The 22162-nt window shown below is 35.8% G+C and overlaps 1 protein-coding gene across 1 annotated transcript in view; it reads right to left on the bottom strand.

Moving 5' to 3' along the window:
- Window positions 1-16488: 16488 nt before the first annotated feature.
- Window positions 16489-22162, bottom strand: part of ABCB5 (ATP binding cassette subfamily B member 5) — a 127317-nt gene continuing 121643 nt past the window's right edge. The window contains exons 27-28 of the mRNA XM_042927597.1: window positions 18998-19144; window positions 16489-17461 (exon numbers count right to left, since the gene is read on the bottom strand). Of these exons, the coding sequence (XP_042783531.1) occupies window positions 17264-17461; window positions 18998-19144 (345 nt within the window). The 3' untranslated portion in view covers window positions 16489-17263. The remainder of the gene's footprint in view (window positions 17462-18997; window positions 19145-22162) is intronic.

Raw genomic sequence — 22162 nt, 5'->3', positions numbered from 1 at the left:
GTCGCGCCAGCGGCTAAATCCAGGAGGTTTATTGACGCCTATCCCCGTAGCGAGTCGAGTAAGGCAGGGGAATGACCTATCGGGTCTGCCGTGAGGGCCTCGAGTGCCAAGCCCCTGCAGCCCCCCGAAATAAAAATTCTGATCGCCAGAAGCTCCAGGATATACTTGCCGCGACCACCTCTGTATCCGCCACCACCCTCCTCCCTCAGAGTAGCCGGTGACTCGAGCCCCCGCCCCCCACCCCTCTCTCCGGGGTCCGGAAAGCCGGGAAGCGCTGGAATGCCGTGTTCTCTCACCCTATTGTGCCTAGGTGTTGCAAACCACTGGAGGACAGAGCTTCGCGCTTTGATCTCACGTCCCAGTCATTCTTTAGCACAGAGGGGTGAGTTTAAATTAAATTTCTTTCTTTACTGATAAGTTCTACTGGGCCTCAGAAGGTGAATAATTATGCAGTAACATTTCATGGGTTGTTGGAGTGGGGATTCCCACTGCGCTGCCACCAGGAACAGAATGTCCCCGGTACGCTCTCTGCTAAATGAAGCTTCTCAAGTAAGCTACAAGTGTCTTTCAGATCTCGGTGCAGATGATAGTTCTTCCCTGCTCTCACCTTTCTTCCTCCTGCAAAGCAGTTTGTCGTTACATTTTTCCATTTAAGTTTGTGGTTTAAAAATAATTTAAAAAACTTTTCTAAAGATCTTATATTTGAGGGTTAGAAAATATTGCTTTGTTGATTAAATATGCATTCCTATTGAGACAGCATACACATTACTGAAAGCTGGGGCCACATTTTCCTGGAAAAAGGGAAGAGGCACCACCTGGGATTTGTCTCTGAATATCTGAACTTAGTTTTGCCTTTTCTCTTCGCTTATTTTAGTGAATTAGGCTTTTTTTGCTTCAATCCTGAGAAAAAGGGTCAAGACTGGGAGCTGCCACAATCAGTTTTCTGAACCTACCTAGTTTGCAAATTCAGAAATGGACTTTTCACAGAGGGGTAGGTTAAAAGAGAAAAATACCTTTGCTGCTTTATTCAAAAATAGCCATCTACTATTAGAAAATGTGGACTTAATTTTTTAAGATTTTTAATCTCCCCCCAAGGTATTATGAAACAGCATTAACACTTGAATATTTAAATGGTGATGACGTTTTGATGCTCAAAGGGAAATTAGACTCAACCTAAATCAAAGAAATCTAAATTTGTAATTTAAAAGCACAATGGAACTCTTTATTGTTTTTTTTTTCCAGAAAAGACTTTATGCCCCATTCTCATCAGTGTTTCATTGCATAGCATTTTCCTTGTTTACTTTTCTTCCCTTTACATTTCTTTCTTTAAATGAATTAAGCTCCCACAAGCTTTAAGATTTCTAAATCAACACATAGAAATTGGAGCCTGCTTATCAAGTTTTCACTTTTCTTTTGGCAACTAATTTGAAAGGACCCAAACAATGAGTTGATTTACATTATGCTCATTTCACTCTGTACTCTATGTGAATGTTGAAAAAAAAGAAAACTCAATAATTCACCCAGGGTTATCTTTATATCTTTGAGGCAACTGATCCTTCAAGCTTTAGGTTTTTAGCCACTCCATTTTAAGCAATGACATAGAAGGAAGAAAGTAGATGTTTTCCCCCCTAGAGTTCAGATGATTGTGTAGTTCAACTGAAAGTAAAGGATTTGTACTGTGCAATTTTGCACCCAATTTAATGTCCCTAATTATGCAGGTACCCTATCATCAGGTTTCCTATCATTTCAGGAAGTTTTGTGCTCATTCTTCTACACTGATCAATGCTTCATTTCTCTCCTACATACCTATCCCTTATTTTGGCTTTTTTTTTCTTTGCATAAGTAGTTTCTTTCCCCTTTCAATTTAACAAACAATGGCCTTTGTAAGGGAGGGGAACCTGGTGGCAGGTGGAAATGCATTTAAAAGATAATCACATTAATTTAGTGATGTTTTAAAAATATTAAGTTATAAATATACTCTTTAACAGAATTTGTCTAGAGATATATAGAGTTTCTATTTTAAAAAGTAAAGTTTCTATTTTGGGGAAGATAATCATTTTAGTAACATTAAATTATATCTTTCCCAAAACTTTTAAGAAAATAAAGTTCTCGTGGGTGACAATTCAGTACTTTTTATACTGTGATGCAGATTAAATTTTGTTCTTTCTCCTAATAAATAACTATTTTGCTTAAAACTGTAGTAGTTTTGAGTAAGGTACACATATATTTTATTTCCTATGCCTTTACTAGTGACAGATTTTAGTTCATTATCACAATGAAATGTTGTGATAGTAATGAAGAGAGAGCAGTAAAACAACCTTGTAAATATTTTGGCAACACAACATCATATATTCTTCAGTTGCATGCACTTTGTAGAAAGCATATGATATAATTTATTTAGTATATGGTGTAATTAATAAACGTGAATATACTTTGCTTAGTGACATGTTCACTTGAGTGTTTTAGTATGTATATCCAGGAAAATCAGAATCGGTGAAGTGTTCCATTCTTAAAATTCCATCTGTTGTTTTGCAGAGAAAATTTTAGTTTCATAAGAGGGGTATGCTAGTGGTCTCTGTTGCAAAGAAATGGGATTTATATCTGTGAAGCTGTTTTGGAACTACCTTTATTATAGTCCAAAAGCAGTGCATCATTCTTTTAACTTCATTTTTTAAAGTAAACTTTTCATTTTGAAATAGTTTTACATTTATATAAAAATTGTAAAAATAGTACAGTGAGTTCTGGTAGTTTTCCCTATTGTTAGCATTTTACATTACTATGGTATATTTGTCAAACCTAAGAAATCAATATTGGTATGTAATTTTTTAAAAATGAAGAATGAAAGGCAACATATGTTTCATTGCACGTCAGTCAGTGGCAGATTGTAGCTTAGAAAAATGCTGACCTCATAATCTTAAATTATATAGAAAGCTGTTCCTCAGGAATATCCCTTTAAAGTATAGTTTCTTAGAATGAAAGTTTTTATTTCTTTCATAGTTAATTAAAATCTAAGAAAACATATCTAGCTCAATTTTTTTTCACATATAGAAGCATCAGATTAAATTTTGAAAGTTTGACAGTTTCACTTCAAATTATCAAAAATTTATTCTTAGCAATGTTTTATTTGCAGCCTAGACCTATTTTTTAGTTCTTCAATTTAAAATGATTTATTTATTCATTATTATTGTCCTTAATGTAGTAACTACAAAATACAAATAATTTAATAATTTTATTTATTCCCACCGTATTTTTCAAGTTAAATTTTAGGGTTATTTTTACGAAGGAACTAGTTTGTCAGTATAGAAAGCTTTAAAACCTAATGATTGTCTGTTTTTCTTTTTTTAAGCACAGATAAATGTATGTCCTGTAGGAGTAATACATTTGCATGGGTTTTTGTCCTAAGGAAGATTATAAGGAGTTTCATTAAAAAAAGGAAAGCATTCTTTATTTAGAATGTATTTTTACTATACCTAGGGTTGCCAGAGGAATAGAGAATACACAGTTAAATTTGAATTTTAGACAAACAACAAATGATTTTTTAATGAATATAATTTATTGTCAAATTGGCTTACATACAACACCCAGTGCTCATCCCAACAAGTGCTCTCCTCAGTGCCCATCACCCATTTCCCCCTCTCCCCCAGCCCCCCATCTACCCTCAGTTTGTTCTCTGTAACAAATGATTTTTTAGTATAAGTATGCCCAATGCAATATTGGCAACATACTTACACTAAACAGGATTTGTTGTGTTTGTTTTTGAAATCCAACTTTAACTGGATATCCTGATTTTTAATTCTCTTCTTTTCAAATGAAATTTATATATCCATAAAGACAAAATAACCTGTGCCTATTCATGAAAACGCTACGGACATAATGAAATTAAGATTTACTTGTTACCTGAAGGGTGAAAATATAAATTTGATTTTCCTTTTGCTCTTTTGTGTTTCTTATTTTTCAGCTCATTTGGCTTCATTCTGAGTTATCCTTACACATTTACAATACTAGTGCTATCCTGTGCACCAAGATAGTATGTTTAGCTAGCATTTCAAGAAAATATTATTATGCTGATGTTTGCTGGTCAGTATCTCCACACTTCTTTGTAATATTAATGCTGTAAAAAAGGAAGTATCTGTAAAAAATCCTAATTTCTGGGGCACCTGGGCGGCTCAGTTGGTTGAGTGTCCGACTTCGGCTCAGGTCATGATCTCTCGGTCAGTGAGTTCAAGCCCCGTATAGGGCTTTGTGCTGACAGCTCAGAGCCTGGAGCCTGCTTCAGATTCTGTCTTCCTATCTCTCTGCCCACCCCCCCACCTCCCTGCCCCGAGACTGTTATCTCTGTCTCTCAAAAATGAATTAACATTAAAAAAAATCCTAATTTCTACTCTTTAGATTCATGCAGTTGAGACGCTAGCTATACTGAAGTTTATTCATATAAATTCTATTCCGCAGGTATTTTACACCCATCTCCTGCTTTCACTCTTACTTCATTGAACTGCACAAACATGGACACCTGTATTTCTAAAAGTCATGTATAAGTTGTAACAGCAGTACTGTATATAAAATTCACTTGCTAGAAGTGCCTGGGTGGATGAGTCAATTAGGTGTCCAACTTCGGTTCAGGTCATGATCTCATGGTTGATGAGTTCGAGCCCCACATCAGGCTCTCTGCTGTCAGCATGGAGCCTGCTTCAGATCCTCTGTCCTCCTCACTCTCTGCCCCTCCCCAACTCCCTTGCTCGCAGGTGCGCTCTTTCTCTCTCTCTCAAAATTAACATTAAAAAAAAAAAATAAAATTGACTTGCTAGGCATTCCATAAATTATAACTAAATAATAAGATGTTAGAGTTCTCTATCCTAGGAGAGTTTGTTTTTCCTTCTGTGGAAGCATTGCTATAGGAAATGGAGGTAATATTTACTCATTTATGACATTTTCTCTTAATATAATAGTTTTCTTCTTGTGGTTCATCTTGCTGTTAATTTTTCTAATACTTTCTTATCTTTTGATAATTATTGTTTGTGATTATCCTCAGAAATAATGGGTAAAAGTCTGTGTGGCTTATATACAATACAGGCTAATAAGGGGTGAGGGGGAGAATGAACCTGGCATCTAAGGTTTATCCATCTTGCCTTCACGCAACTCAGAAACTGAAAACAGTATTAACCCGGGCCATGTATACCAATCAGATAAATCATTAGAAATAGTGTATGCAGTTTTTTTTATCCACAAACAGGAAATTTATCAAGGACCAGGTGTAAAGAGTAACCGCCTCTTCGGTTCTGCTTTCACTAGGCAACACAGTTATTACTGTGAGGCTTCAGAGAAACTGGTAAGTGGGAAGTTTAGGAAGTTTTGGAGGCTGGCTTGATGAGTGTTCCCTGGAAAATTAAATTGTAAGTAGGTTCCCACAAACCGTTCTACTTTTTTTCCCTCTTATTTTATAAAACCAATTCATTTGGATTAATAAATATTTTTTAAATTATAATTATCCCTCCAAATTCTAAGAGAGGCATTCACATACAAGTGCAAATTTGTCAAATCATATTATATGCATTCTAATCCAAATACTTTCCATTTCAATAGAAGTTTTAAAAATCATTTGTTTTTGGAGATAATTAGATGCTCACTGAAGATATTCTAGAAAGTACAAGAAATTGTGAAGCAGAGGAAACAAATTATCTTAACCCTACTTCTGAGATGTAATAATTGTGTCTTTATGTGTTTTTTTTCTTATATATATGTACAAGGGTATAACCCTTTTCCCCATTAATATTAAAATAAATTTCCCTATTAAAAATTATAAGCAAACATAATATTAAATGAGTATAAAATACTGTATTGACCATATATATCAAAATTTTACCTGCTTCCCTAATACTGGTCATTGAGTCGTTTCCAAATTATTGAACATCCTTATGCACATTTTGTTCTAATTTCTGATTATTTCCTTAGATGCTAGAGGAGAAAGGAATTCTTGAAGAATAAGAACATATTAAAGGCTCTAGATAAAGGGCTGCCTGCCTGGGTCTGTCGGAAGAACATACGACTCTTGATCTGGGGGTCATGAGTTCAAGCCCCATTTAGGTGTAGAAATTACTGAAAGAAATAAATACAAACTTAAAAAATAAAGGTTCTAGATAGAGATGACCAGAATACTGTCCTGGAACTATGTAGAAGTTTATACTCCAGGAAACGGATTGAGAGAACCAGCTTTAAATGCACTGAATTATTACTTTTTAAATGTTTATTTATTTATTTTGATGGGGGGAGGGCCAAGAGAGAGGGAGAGAGAGAATTCCAAGGAGGTTCCATGCCCAGCACAGAGTCCAAGGTGGGGCTCCATCTCACAAACTCTGAGATCATGACCTGAGCTGAAATGAAGAATTAGACACTTAACCAACTGAGTCATTAAGGTGCCCTTATATGCACTGAATTCTTGATCTTTGTTGAATTAATAAGGAAGAAATAAATTTCATTACTTTTTTTTTTTTAATTTAAAAAAGTTTTATTTATTTATTTTGAGAGAGACAAAGACAGTGTGAGCAGGGGATGGGTAGAGAGAGAGGGAGAGAGAGAATCCCAAGCAGGCTCTACACCATCAGTATAGAGTCCAACATGGGGCTCAAACTCATGAAACCATGAGATCATGATCTGAGCTAAACCTGAGAGTCAGATGCTCAACCAACTGAGCCACCCAGGTTCCCCTGAATTTCATTACTGTTGTAAGCTGCAAATTTTAGATTCCTAAACTTTTTTTCCATTTATTTGCCATTTTAATTTCCTCTTTTGTGAATTGTCCTACTGTGGTTATGCGCTTTTTAAAATAATATTTTTGTTAAGATTTAATTTTAACTAATTTCTACCCACAACCCCAAGATCAGGAGTCACATGCGCCACTGACTGAGCCAGCCAGGCACCCCAGTTATGCCCTTTTTTGAATGAGAGTCCAGTTGATTGCAAAATGAAACAGATGATCTGGGCCAATAGAAAACATTTTGGGGAAAGAGTGCTGCCTCTGGAAGCAGAAATTCTTTTCAAGCCTTCGTACCATACAGTTTCCTTAAATTGGAATTTGAAAATTGTTTTCCTTTTATTAGTTACTGGATTAGCAACAGGAAGTGGGCAGAATAGAACCTTATTTATGCTATCATTTTACAGAAGAATTTTGAGAAAACAACCTGTTCTATTTCCCAAAGAATGGACATTGTTTTGTACTGTCATATGGTACAGAAATATAGATTCAGTTGAACATGTTAGCTGTAACTGGTTGAAAAGTAAAAAAAAAAAAAAAAAAAAAAAAAAAAAAAAGAATCAATAGGTTTATAGAATAACCAAAAAAATAAATTAAGGTTTTTGTAATTTGTTAACTGAGTTAGCCAGGTGTTTTGTCATCTGGCTGCATAGAGCCACAGAACTGACATTTAAAGAAAATTCATTTTTCATGGTTATCATAGATAACTGATTTGAAGGAGCCATGATAGCTGTACAAAAAGATCTATTTTAAAACTTTAATCTTTTATGGCTATTGGAGAAATAGTGTCTAAGAGTACAGTCTGTTCTACTCAATTACTAATTAATTCTAAGTTTTTTAAGTTTCTTACATAATTCTATATGAGAGTTATTCTTTAGAAAGCTTGAAGTTTTGTAATACCTAGGTCACATATACAACCACTGAAGAGTCTTAAACTCTTGCGTTGTTGGAGGAAGGAAGGGAAGAAGAAAATGAGTAGACTGGATGTATGTATCTCTAATATAGCTTCAACTTATAGGACAGACAACTGTATCTTATAGTGATGCTTTAAATGATATATTTGCTTTTGTTCAAAAATCTTAAAAATCAAATCAACAAATACTAAATGCCAACTTTGTGTATAGTACTTTGGGTTAAAAATATGCCTTGAGCATGATCATGAATCACAGTCATAATTTGAGAACTTACTTATAATTGTAAAACAAAAGTAAAATATTTCTTGAGTTCTTTAAGGGAAAAATTATGATTTGAAAAAAATAATCACCCTGTCTTCCTGCCCTTATGACTCTAAAATTAACTACTTAAAAATTTAAAAATACGCAGGCATTATAGTGTTATAATTTTAACATGCTCAGAGTGTATTAAAATAACTTAAACCTTGGAATATGAACGTATATGTATTTACCAGGAATTAAGCCAATCTATTTTCATCCTCACATTGTTACAAGGGGACAAAGATTAATTTTGTTTGTACTCCAAATAAAGTTACTTGATTATTAAGTAAATTTAAATATTCTGCTGTGTATAACAAACTAAGAGAGCTCACTGATGGTGCTAAATAGATTTAGAAAAGTAATAGCTCTTTCTTTTCACTCTATACAGAAAATTCTAGACACACTAAAAAGAGACCAAAACATGAGGACAACAGCCTGTGCCTTTTTAAAACTGTAGTGCAACAGAGAAAATAAGTTAATACTTATCTGACTTCTTTAATAGTTCTATCCGTGCTCAAGCTTTTAACTAGTATTCATAAATTCTGTATATAAAGTGATTGGTTTTGGAGACTTTTTTTTCTTTGTCTAGAACAGTATTTTTCAACTTTTTTTTTTTTTTTTTGGTTGTTTTTTTGGTTAACAAACTCCTTTGAGACTCTGATGCAGGCTATGGATCTTATCTTTAAAAAGTGCTCATCTCAACACTTCTCTGATGACTATAAATGGACCTTAAATTTAGAGGTAGAGGTGTACTCTTGAGTCCTTTGTATGCTCGACTAGCATGTTACACATTTAGAAGAATTTCACTTGAGTAAATCAAAGAAAGTGTCTTTCTTTTATCTTTATTCTGTCATCTATCTTGGTAAAAATTAACATGGAGAAAGGAGAAGGGTTAAGTCTTGGCTATCAGAATGTGGAGTTTCTGTGAAGATTCCAATTTTACTGGAGGAGCAACTTGAAATACATGAGAAAAACTGTGGGGGAGTTGTCCCACACATTTTACAAGTATCTGATCAAAATTTTGTGATGTTTGCATTTCTCTTGCTTGTTTGGCATATGCTAGGTTTGTGGTATAATTTAGTACTGGTTGCTCCAAATGTTTGAACTTTTTTCTAGGTTAATGTCACAAGGTCTTCTGCAAATATGAAAATATATATAGAATTTTACAGTTTATAATTAAATTTAAAAACTCCAGTTTTAAAACAATTTCATCACTTGAAGCAGTATTTATTTTAGAATATTTGGGAAGTCATTTGTATGAATGGGAGCCTGGAGTAAGCATACCTGAATGACTTTTAATGACTCCACATTAGCCAGCACATTACCCAATACATATGTTACTCCTTTTTTCAGTTACAACATTTGTAAATCTGTCTTGGTTTCTGCATGATACAGCTGTCAAGATCTTTTTTTATCTTAACCAAAGAAAGGAATGATGCATCAGTAAGTGGGTTGCAAATGGAACAAAAGAGTTATGATAAACACCCTGAAAATAAAGATAGCAGGGATGATTCAACAATGAGAAACAATCTGTGTAGATACCAGCCAGGGTCTAATCTTCCCATATACTGTGTGTGTGTGTGGTGTGAAGGGGAAGACTCAAGGGCTGTGGGGAAAATGTGCTATTGCTGGAGCAGCTGTATTTCTAACTCTTTCAAGTTGTAACTGGGCTGTGTACAAGAACTTTTGAGTGTGGGTGGGCAGAAAAAACCCAGCTTCATATCAGAATGTTAACGAGGAACCATGTACCTATGTATTTTTGTAGTGTTAGGAGGAGGCAAATAGCAAGTTGTTTCCTATGTGAACAGCTCAAAAGTATCTTAACCATTTCCAGTTCCAGTTCCAGTTCCATCTTAGCAGGATAATAGGTTAGCCGAGTGTGGGGTATGGAATCAAACAGATTGATTTCTGTTGTTTCATTGGTGTTTGACCTTGGGAAGTTTCTTTAATTACTCTGTGCCTCACTTACCTCATTCAGTAAAATCTGAATAATAATAGAATGTATCCTAATGTCAGTAAGTAAGTTAACACCTATGAGGCTCAACCACAGTGCCTGATAGGTGAGTGCTCAATGAGTGTGAACTTCTTTTTAGTAGTTCTAGCTTTCTTTTTATTCTTGATCATATTATTGTTACTGCTGCTAACAGGAGCATTCCATTTTATTTTATTTTATTTTATTTTATTTTATTTTATTTTATTTTATTTTATTTTATTTTTTAATCTTTATTTATTTTTGAGAGAGGGAGAGACAGAGAGCGGGGGAGGGGCAGAGAGCGAGGGAGACACAGAATCCGAAACAGGCTCCAGGCTCTGAGCTGTCAGCACAGAGCCCGATGCGGGGCTCGAACTCAGGGACTTTGAGATCATGACCTGAGCCGAAGTCTGACGACCAACTGACAGAGCCACCCAGGCACCCCATTCCATTTTATAATGGAAGACATTTACCTTCTCTTTGTTATTTTGGAGGTTTTCTCCTTTCCCTATACTTGGGAATCCTGATGACCTTGTTGTTATTCTCGATGACTTTACTTTTGCTCCTGCCTTCCTTTGGTGTCCTGTACGAACCATCTGTGAGGGTCAGGCTTTTTCTTTTTGGCTACCATGTCTCATTAACCCTTTTCTCCTCAGGACACTTAGCTCTAGGAAACTGGGGACTACAGGAATTTAAGAAACTAATGTGGGCAAAAATATAATTCTGCCTGAATCGGGCCATGGAACTAGGAATTTAAATTTGTCTCTCTTTTTGAGGTTTTCTGAGGATATGATGGTGGAATATTTTTTCCTTCCATCCTAAACTGTTTGCTAAGGGCATATTACATTCTTTATTGTTTGAGTGTTTTCCAATATTTTTTTCTTTTTCTTTCTCTCTGTTTTCATTTCTGCTTCACAGTTGTCCAGAATGTGCTAGGAATTTAACAACTTCAACCTTTTTCTCAGAATCTTTTCTTGACTTTCAACTGGGCAGAAAATATTTTAGTCATGTATTATATTACTGTGATGTAGGTAAAGTTGATGATCAAACAAAGTACCTCCATTCAATAACAAATTTTACTTGGCATGTAAAGAATAGCATTCCATCATTCTGTCACTTACATCTACAAAAATACAAATGAGTTTACTAGATCATATTTTTCCCTCAGTCTAATATGTAACAATAATTGCATTCATTATAATTTTTCACACCTACTTGTCTAACTTTTGCTTTTCTGAAATCTCAGTAAACTTCTTTAAGTAGAACCTCAAGTTGAGACACTGGGTGGCTCAGTCGGTTAAGTGTCCCACTTGATTTTGGCTCAGGTCATGATCTGTCCTGAGATTGAGCCCCGTGTGGGACTGTGTGTTGGGCGTGGAGCCTGCTCAAGATCTTCTCTCCCTGTCCCCCTCCCCTGCTCTCTCTCTCTCTCAAAAATACCTACCTACATACATGAATGAATAAATAAAATCTTAAAAAAATAGATCCTCAAGCAGTTTAAAAACATTTTAGTATGATTAAACTGAACCTTGATAATTAAGTACAAATCATTAATAAAATATGCCCAACAAACTCAGTTACATTGGTGATGCTTTTTGGCATATTTCCACAGACATTTTAATCAAAGATACTATGCTTTTGTCCAAGAAGTGTGTCTCTTAAAAACATTTTTTTTTCGCTTGGAATATTTCTGTAATTTTGCCCATGAAAAAGCATCCAAATCCACCATACTTGTATATATGAGTAAACACTAAAGGAAAAACAGATCTCCTACCTTGGGCTGAATTCAGTGTTCTTCCAGTGGTGTGGATGTAGAAAATATTTTTAGAGTGTGGCTAGTTTTACTAGACTAGGTAACTGCTGCCAAAACTTTGGTTTGATCCTCACAATGACCCAATGTACTTCTGCGAGCAGTGACTGCAACTCAATTCAGCTAGTCATCTTCCTGAATAAATTGTGGACAGAGGTCCTCGGGGTGATGATGGAGACTGGAGTTAGACAAGGGTATGAACCCTAGAGCTCAGGTCTCAACAAATTACTGAATTTCTTTATGCTTTAGTTTTCTTTGTTTTAAAGAGAGATAATATTAATAATAAATGTCATTATAATGTTGATATGAGGACTAATGAGATAATATACATAAAGTGCTTATCTCATACCTACATGGAAAATTTCAAAAAAAACGTCAGCTCACTAGAAGCAGTGGTTTAAAATGGTTTTAGGCAAATCCAAAGTACACTGGGTCAGAAGTGTGTGAAAGCTCATATATTTGCAGTATTAAGGATGCTGTTTTTACTTTCTGGCACATAAAGTTATTCAGTGGAAAGAGAATAAGGTTAAGAAAGTAGAACTTAGTATAAACTTCTATTTAATAAATCTAGTCTTAGAATAAAAGGAAATAGCAGCAATAGCAGAATCCCAGTAGCAAAAGTAAAGAGTGAAGGGCAAATATATCCCAAATCCTGGACTAGCAATGAGGATACGTAACTGTTACAATGGGCAAAGCACAGTGCTTGGAGGCAAGATATGTGAGTGTTTGCTCTCTCATCAACATATAATGATGTTGGGCTGGATGTTTTCAGGGTTCTCTTTGGGGTGTTACTTAATGCAAATCTAAAGAATTGTCTTCTACGTGGAATAAATGTTTAAATAGTATTTAAATATTTAAATGGGTAGTTTAAGTAGTAGGCTGAGTAATGGACTCCCAAAGATGTCCGTGTCCTCATTCCTGTAACCTGTGAATATGCTGCCTTACTTATCACAAGAGACTGTAGATGTGACTAAGAATCTTGAGATGGGAAGATTATCCTGGATTTTCTATGTGAGCCCAATGTAATCACAAGGGAGCTTATAAGGGGAAGAGAGGAAGGTCAAAGGCAGAGAGAGATGTGCCAAAGGAAGGCAGAGGTCAGATAGATGTAGGCCAAAGAACATAGGAAGCTTCCAGAAGATGGAAAAGAACAAGGGACAGATTTGTCCCCAGAGCCCATAGAAACTGATTTTAAACTTTTGACCTCCAGAACTGTAAGGTAGTAAATCCATGTTGTTTAATCCACTAAGTTTCTGGTAGTTTGTTTGTTACAGCAGCAGTAGAAAAGTAATACAAACTTTATCAGTGTGGTTTTGCTAAAAGGAGGCAAATTGTGTTACTTGTACTATATAGAGACATTTGGTGATCCACGATTTATATATCTATCTATATATGTCTATATATATATATATATATATATATATACACATATATGTGTGTATATATATATATATATATACACACATATATATATATAATTTTGGCTTTAAATGAACTTTGAAGTTTCTGCTAATTCTTACTAATGGTAGAAAAATTAATAAAGGCTTGAAAACTACTGTGTCTCCCAACACCTCTTGGCCTTTATTCTTTCACTTCCAATTCTTCCAGCTTCCTCCCTTCACTAGTTCTTATGAGTGAGCTTTCTAATTAACCTATGATTCCACCTCACAAATGTTTTAGAGTAAGAGCTCAGAATTAAAACAATGAATACATAGGTGGACACTAATGGGAAATATTTTCATACAATAGGTAATACCCAAAGAACTTTGTGTATATTATGAAACCACAGACTAAAAACCAGGTTAGTAGTTATGACCTAAGTTGACTTAACATAGAAACACACTACAGCCTATTTTAAAATAGTAGGATATAAAGTAGATTGGTTGGGTTATACAATAGACGTAAATGGCGTTTTTTTTTTTTTTTTTCTTTTCACTAACATTTGTGCCATACCTTATCCTTGTTAAATTGTTTGTATTCCATGGGTACCCTCATTAGTATCTCAATTATTTTAAGACTCAATTTTAAACTTTTAAATTGTGGCAGTCCCAAAGCAGCTCGTCTCTACTTACTTTCTGCCTTTATTAGATGATAAGCCCACAGATCCTTATAAACTGTTTGAGACACCAGTTCTCAGCATGGTTGCTTGTTCTGGTGAGCAGTGAGTTTAAGAGAATGCTGCCTGAGGAGCATCCTTTAAAATCTTTCATAATAAAATGCAAATAAAAATTAGGCGGCACTATTAATTAGAAAGGAAAGTGTTCTATTGACATCTGTAGGTATGACCATAAGATTGGTGTTGATAGGTTCAAGGGGAAAGTGGGCATTGCAGGTATAGGTATAGGTATACCTTGGAGATATTGTGAGTTTGGTGCCAGACTACTGCAATAAAGCAAATATCATGATAAAGTAAGTCAAATGAATTTTTTAAATATATACTGGCTTCACAGTACATATAAAAGTTATGTTTACACTATACTGTCGTCTATTAAATGTGTAATAGCATTATTTCCAAAAAATGTATGTACCTTAATTAAAAAAATACTTTATTCCTAAAAAATGCTAGCCATCATCTGAGCTCTCAGCAGGCACAATCTTTTTGCTGGTGGAGGTTCATGCCTTGATGTTGATGGCTGCTGACTGATCAGGGTGGTGGGTGGTTGTTGAAGTAGGGGTGGCTGTGGCAATTTCTTAAAATAAGATAATTTTGCCGAATAGATGGATTCTTCCTTTTATGAACGATTTTTCTGTAGCATTTTACCCATAGTAGAACTTTCTTCAAAATTGGAGTCAGGGGCACCTGGGTGGCTCAATCGGTTGAGCGTCTAACTCTTGATTTTGACACAGGTCATGATCCAGGGGTCGTGGGATCGAACCCCACATAAGGCTACAACCATGTTGTAGATAGATGTTCTTGTCATCCAGGCTTTGCTGTTCTACTTACAGAGCACAGGCAGAGTAGATTTAACATAATTCTTAAGGGCCCTAGGATTTTCAGAATACGAAATGAACATTCACCTTAAAACTTAGTCACCAATTAGCTTCATTAGCTCTAATAAGAGTCAGTCTGTGAAGCCAGACACTGACTTCTCTCTAGCTATGAAAGTCCTAGATGGCATCTTCTTTCAATATAAGGCTGTTTCATCTACATTGAAAAATCTTTTGTTTAGTAGACATTGTCATTAATGAACTTGGCTACATCTTCTGGAGAATTTGCTGCAGCTTCTACATCAGCACTTGCTGCTTCACCTTGCACTTTTATGTTATGGAGATGGCTTCTTTCCTTAAACCTCATGAACCGATCTCTGCTAGCTTCAGACCTTTCTTCTGCAGCTTCCTCACCTCTCAGACTTCACAGAATTGAAGAGAGTTAGTAACTTGCTCTGGATTAGGCTTTGGTTTAAGGGAATGTTGTAGCTGGTGTGATCTTCTATCCAGGACACTAAAATTTCCTCCCAAAGGCTATTTTACTCTCTTATCATTTGTGTGTTCATTGGAGTAGCACTTTTAGTTTCCTTCGAGAACTTTTCCTTTACATTCCTAACTTGACTTTGTGGTGCAAGAGGCCTAGCTTTTGGCCTCTGTTAGCTTTCGACATGTCTTCTTCACTAGGCTTAATTTTTTCTAGCTTTTGGTTTAAAGTAAGACACGTGTGACTTTTCCTTTCACTTGAACATTTATGGCCATTGTGGGGTTACTGGCCTAATTTCAATATTGTGTCTCAGGGAATAGGGAGGCCAGAGGAGAGGGAAAATGATGGGGGAATGGCTAGTAGGTGAAGCAGTGAGAACACACACACAACACTTATCAAATAAATTCACCGTCTTAATGGGTGCAGTTTGTGGTGACCTGAAACAATTGCAATGGCAACATCAAAGATCAGTGATCACAGATTACCATAACAAATACAAGAATAATAATGAGAAAGTTTGGAATGTTGTGAGAATTAAAAAGATGTGACCCAGAGACATGAAGTGAGTAAATGCTATTCACAAAATAGCACTGATAGACTTACTAAATGCCAGGGTTGCCACAGATCTTCATTTGGTAAAAAATGCAGTATCGAGGGGTGCCTGGCTAGCTTAGCCAGTACAGCATATTCTTGATATCAGGGTTGTGGGTTCAGGCCCCATGCTGGGCGTGGAGCATAGTTTAGAAAAATACAATATTGAAGTGCAATAAAGCAAAACACTATAAAATGAGGTATGCCCATATTTGCTAATCTAGGAGGGATTACGGAATTAGAGCCTGAGGTTCTCCTGCTCTGAGGCTTTTAAGCATATCCATAGGGTACTGCCCTTTTCCTCCTGCCCACTCTACTCTGGAAACAGAAACCACTAAGAGTTCTATATCCATGTATAATAGCAAAGTAGCCACAAGGCTTTTCAGTGCTAATGCTTCTAAACAATACATCTGTCCCCAACCCCCCACTCCTATTTTTATTTTCCACTTAAAACAAAGAGGCATAATACACAAATGGTTTCAGTTTTTTTTTATAATACTTCTGATCATTGGCATTGTGTACTTTAGAGAAGGTGGCTGTGTCAATAAATGGAAGAAAATACAATTAATAATAGAGATAAAATCACTAGATGAAATTACATATTTAAGTAAAGAGAAAATGTGACTCAGTTTACCAATACTGTTATTTACACTTAACTTTTAGATAATACATACATTACATAAAATGAAGTACATATAAAATTTAAACAAATTAGTTGATTGAATAATAGAAAATGGCTTTTAAATTTTTCACCCATAATAAAACTAGCTTTTATTTTAATAAGTGGTCATACACTGGTATGCCTATAATTTATTCTGCAAAACTCAAAGCTTGGAATAATGAAATCTTCAGAATGGATCATGTGAAGCATTTCACTTACTGGCAAACTAGAAGATAACTACCTAATCCTGCTGGGAATTTTACATTGTAGTCCTTCTTATCCCCTAACAAAGGGATATAATGGAGTTTTGGGAAACAGTGGATATTCATTAAGAGAAACATTGAGAGAGAGATTATGAGAGAAAGTCCTATGGTTTGGAGAACAGGACTCACTCAAAGTACTTTGATATGTGCTGCAAAATGCTGAAAGTTCCAAATTATAATCATTCTCTCTACAATGTCTGGCCCAATGACATCTTTCTCTTTACTAAAATTTTTCAGTTTAAGTTAACTGGATAATTTTTTCCTTCTTGGAATATATTCCCAGTTTTATAGTAGAAGTTGATAGGAAAATAGGTTGATTTTGCAGAAAACTGTTTTATAAGCAAATGTGACAGAACATTTTTATAAAGGAGGGTTGCAGGCATTATCTCACTTACATGAGTTTAGCAAATTTTTGTTTCCTTTAAAAAATCTGAAGAGAAGATGGTGTGTACACAGAACATGTCTGTACTTGAATAACATGATTCTAGTTATTGATATATGTAATAAAAGAGATCAAAGCATGCCAAATAATTACTAAGTATTCTTTCTTTGCATTACACAAAGATCAAAATATATGCTAATTCTAACAGTATCACTGCACTGACTGTGCATTTACTAATTTAAAATATATATCTCGATTTCTCAGGAGCTCTTGATGAGTTCCCTGTTCCTTTATTTTTCCATTTTGCAGAACTACTATCAAATCTGCATTCTGTATTGTGGACAGTCTGTGAGCAACCACTAGGCAAGTCCTCCCCTGGCTGGCCTTATCAAGGGCGTGCTGAACCACCTAGAAGAGAAAAGGGCCCATTATTGCTAGCTTGAGTTAGATGCTAATATACTTATCCAAATCAAATTGATAAAGGTAATCTAATAACATTCTTTCTGTATTTGCTTATCCCCAAGGAAAACTGCCCAGCTCTGTGAAATATTCACCGTATTCAATAGGAATCTAGCAAAAGTAACCACAGACACATTAAGACTTTTAACTAGAAAAGCTTTTGTGATAATGAATAAAAATGAGATGGTTGTTTATATATATGTAAGCAGTTCTAAACTCAGAGTCAGAAAGTAGTATTTCTAAACCTAAGCAGAATGCCTAACTTACTTCATTTCTTCTCATAGCATTCATTTATTTTAGTAGAATTTAGCTAGAAAACTGTCCTAGCAAAAATCTCAGATGCAATGGGTTATAATGTTGTATAGAGGAAATAGGAGTGGAGGGTGAAAACCAAAATTTGTTGAACAAATTCAACAAATTTGTTCAATATTTGTTGAACATACAAAATGTTCATTCCAGTGATGGATATCTCACTTAAATCCTTGCAATAACTCTATAAGGTGGGTTATTTATTTATTTTTTTTCATTTTTCTGGTAAATAAACTGAGATTCCAAAAGTCCAGGTCACTTGACCAAGGTTACACTGCTAGTAACTGATAAATCCAGGATTACAACTCAGGCATGTCTGATTCTAAAAATCATGTTTTTCTCTTTCATAACAGACTGTTTCCTTAGAAATCAAAGATAATCATTTGTAAATAGCAATCATGTGGTGGTCAACCACATGAGCTCTTAGATCAGACATCCTCTCTTAAAATTCAGAGAAGTTACTTAACTTTTCTAAGCCTTACTGAGCTAGCCTATCAAATGAGCATGCTAATAAAATAAGCTAATTCATTAAGTTGTGAGGATTGAGATAATAGTATATAATGGACACTTGGTAAATATTAAAGATTGTCATTCATTCAACCAGTGTTCATTTAACAAGTAAGTGCCTAGTATGTGCAAGAAACTACTAGAGGACAAGGACATAGCAAAATTAAACATCTGAAGGAGCCTGCAGTGTAGGTCTATTGTCATGTGTCTCTTGGCTTTCTTGTTTCCTTCTCAAATGTAACTAATAGTCTATTAAAGATGGACTAACTATAGGTTCTGACACTGCAGTGTAGATTACTCTTTTATGCATGCAGATTGCCTTATGAATTTGTTTGGTATCATAAGAATAATAATAATAAAATAGGAAGATTATTTTTCTTGGGCTTTTACCTTGACTGGAGAAACATTTCAAGAATTGGGCCTTTTTGCTAAACCAATTCAAGTGAGAAAACCTTTGTAGAACATGAGCTGCCCTATGTCCCAACTCTTTCCCACCTCCCCACCAGCGTGTAACTTTTTTTTAAAGGCCAAAACCTTAATTAGAATTCGTGACCTATGACTACAGTTCTCTCCAGGTTTTTCTCTCCTCAAGCTGACCTTGATTTCTTCCACAGTACTCCACTCTCTTATTTGATATTATATTCTGAGATGAAATAAAGAGAATGTTACCTTTTCACTCTCATTATCAAGGGCTGAAGTGGCCTCGTCCAACAATAAAATTTTTGGTTTCCGGAGAAGAGCCCTTGCAATAGCTAGCCTTTGTTTCTGGCCTCCAGAAAGCTGTGTTCCTTTTAGTCCAATGTGTGTGTTGTATTTCTATTACAGGAACATGCAATTAAGAAAGCAAGGCTTGGTTATTTAAATTAGCATGGCAACTGTGGGCGAGAACCATCTAAATATTTCAAATTTTGCTTCTCTTAAAAATTTGTGTCCCAACAAGTTCTGAAATCTATTCTTGGCCTTTGTTGCAAATAAATGCTAAACCAGCAGTAAGCACTACCATCTCATTTACATATCTAATCTGATCGCAAACAGCAGACCTTTGCCATTATGCTTCTACAAAGGAATTGTTCGAATTAAAGCATAAGAAAAGAATTATTGGCAAAAAAAGTTCTCAGTAAACACAAATCTTTTCCATTAAATTACATTACCTTCTATTTTCAGGTCAAAACAATTAAAGGAAATCACTGGGTTTCCTCACACTGCCTCTTGCCAAACCTCTATGGGCACATCTCTCCAGGTACTGGGATGCTGTTCTCAGTGGTACAGGTAACTGCCTGACAATAAATAAGGCTGATATCTGGAGACAGTCTGTTCACCTTTTCAGGCCATAATAGTGACATCTGGCACTCCCAATGTTTCTACAGCCCTTCTATTTACTAATGTCCTCTTCTCCAGTGTTTTCCTCCACAGAAGGATAAAGAAACTACGGGAGGAGTATCCTGAGGCTGCTGTAGTCTGCTAAATGATGACTGTCAGTTCAGTTGGTGCAAGCAGGCTCCCGATTTATTTTTAGATTGTCCCATTGACTCTACTTCCCTCTGAGGTTTCACACTGCTTTCAACTAGCTCTTGCTAGTTGTCTAACAAATATATACTACTGGTATCCAGACAAAAATGTGTGGATGGATCTGCTCCACTGGAAAAGCAAGGCTAATTATACAACTTTCTTTTTTTTAAAATTTTTTTAAAGTTTATTTATTTTGAGAGACACAGAGATGGAGTAAGTGGGAGAGGAGCAGAGAGAGGGGGAGAGATAGAATCCCAAGCATGCTCTGCACTGTCAGCATGGAGCCCCATGTGGGGCTTGAATTCAGGAAACTGTGAGATCATGACCTGAGCCAAAACCACTGGATGCTTAACCAACTGAACCACCCTGGCGCCCCTAATTATACAATCTTCTAAAGGTGGATCCTGTAGCAGCATCATTGAAAACATGCAGCATGTGATTAATATGCTATTCATTTTGTCTTAGTGCCTTAGAGAAGCTTGAATTAACTGCCTTTCCCTCCATATCTGACTGCCTTCAAGGGGTACCATTTGGGCAGAGTGGGTATTGAGAGAGCCTGTGACACAGCTTTATGATAAATGTGTCTACTTCACCTCAAAGTTCATTTTTCAATTTAAAATGTGATTTTTTGCTTCATATAAAACAATGGGTGTCTCAATTACCACAGCCCAGTAAAAGTGTCTTTTCTGAAGTGAATGCTGCCCAAAGAAAACAGACTTTATCACTTCTGTAATTTTATTTAGGACTGTCAGCAGGCTGGGACTCTTCCCTCTAAAATGCATTTTAGGGCCGCCTGGGTGGCTCAGTTGGTTATGCGTCCGACTCTCTATCTCAGCTCAGGTCATGATCTCATGGTTCCTGAGATTGAGCCCTGTATTGGACAGTGTGGAGCCTGCTTAGGATTCTCTTTCACTCTCTCCCTCTCTGCCCCTTCCCCACTCACATGCATGCACACACTCTCTCAAAATAAATGAATAAATATTAAAAATTCACTTTATGAAATTTGGAACCATAGGGCAGGATAACAGATAAATCTATGTCATTCATTTCCATACACCACATAGTTCCCATCCAAATTAGAGAATCCAATCCTAAACCAAAAACAGAGAGAGGATTGGGTGGGAATGATAATGGTTTGTAGCTCTTTCTGGCAGTCTCGCTTAAATTGTACATAGATTCTTCTTGTGTAGCTAAAGAAGACACAATACTAGCTTAGAGGTCACTTTGCATTTCTTGGCCTTCTCTGGATTGCAGGAAGATATTAGTCTCAAGAATGAATTGGATTAAAATTAAATTCAGATGGTTTTGTCCATCTTTAAGCAGAACAGATTACAAATGGGGGTATACACATGGTCTCAATACCAACCTAAAAACATTTTCAGATACTTAAAGTGGAGGTTTTTATTTTTTAATGAAGAACTATAGACTTCTATTCTCCCGTTTAAACTGAAAATCTCAATCAATTTTTTGGCAATCAGTGGGATGAATGGTGAGTGTCCTGGAATATTCAACCTGTTTATGAGATGCTCAAGGAACAATGGCTCCTTGATAAGAACCTGGGGCTAAAAGCCAGTTGGGTCCCGGAGAGAATATCCAAAAAGAGTCTGATCCTAAACCAACTACATTCTAGAGAATCCCTGCAGGCTCTTGGGAGGAACTTCAGAGTGATTTCAGTGGTTGAAGTCTTACCCAAGGAGTCAGGATGTGATTTGACTGAGAGCTGCAGCTACACTCGGTGTGTTTCTCAGAGGATCCCTAAGACCAAGGTGGGGTTGCTTCAACTCCCCTACTAGGCCAATATTTCCAAATATCTGTAGGTCATCTCCATGGCATATAGAATAGACGTGTTACCCTTAGCACACTCCAAACTGACTTGCTGTTTGCCCTCCTAGGTTGAGTTGCCAGACAGGTCCACAATCCTTTACTAGAAACCCTTAAAGATATATCCACTTAAGAATTCTGATTTTTATTTGTCTGTTTGACTTTCTCTCTCTCTCTCTCTCTCTCTCTCCCCGCCCAATGTGGGGCTCAAACTCACAACCCTGAAATCAAGAGTCACATGCTCTACCAACTGAGCCATCCAGCCCCTGTTTGTTTAACATTAGAAAAAAATATACCATAAATTGTATATACTATGTATTATATATATTTAACACGTGACATGTATTAACACCCCCAGAAATGTCTGGGGAAGCAAGTGGTAATCAAATATATGAGTATTTATGCAGAAATATTGGATTACTCATTCTTTTTTTTTTTTTTTCAATTTTTTTTAACGTTTATTTATTTTTGAGACAGAGAGAGACAGAGCATGAACAGGGGAGG

Source organism: Panthera leo, chromosome A2, assembly GCF_018350215.1.
Source record: "Panthera leo isolate Ple1 chromosome A2, P.leo_Ple1_pat1.1, whole genome shotgun sequence".
Taxonomy (NCBI): Eukaryota; Metazoa; Chordata; class Mammalia; order Carnivora; family Felidae; genus Panthera; species Panthera leo.
Note: the sequence above shows the minus strand (reverse complement) of the source record. Positions and strands in the feature narration are given on the sequence as shown.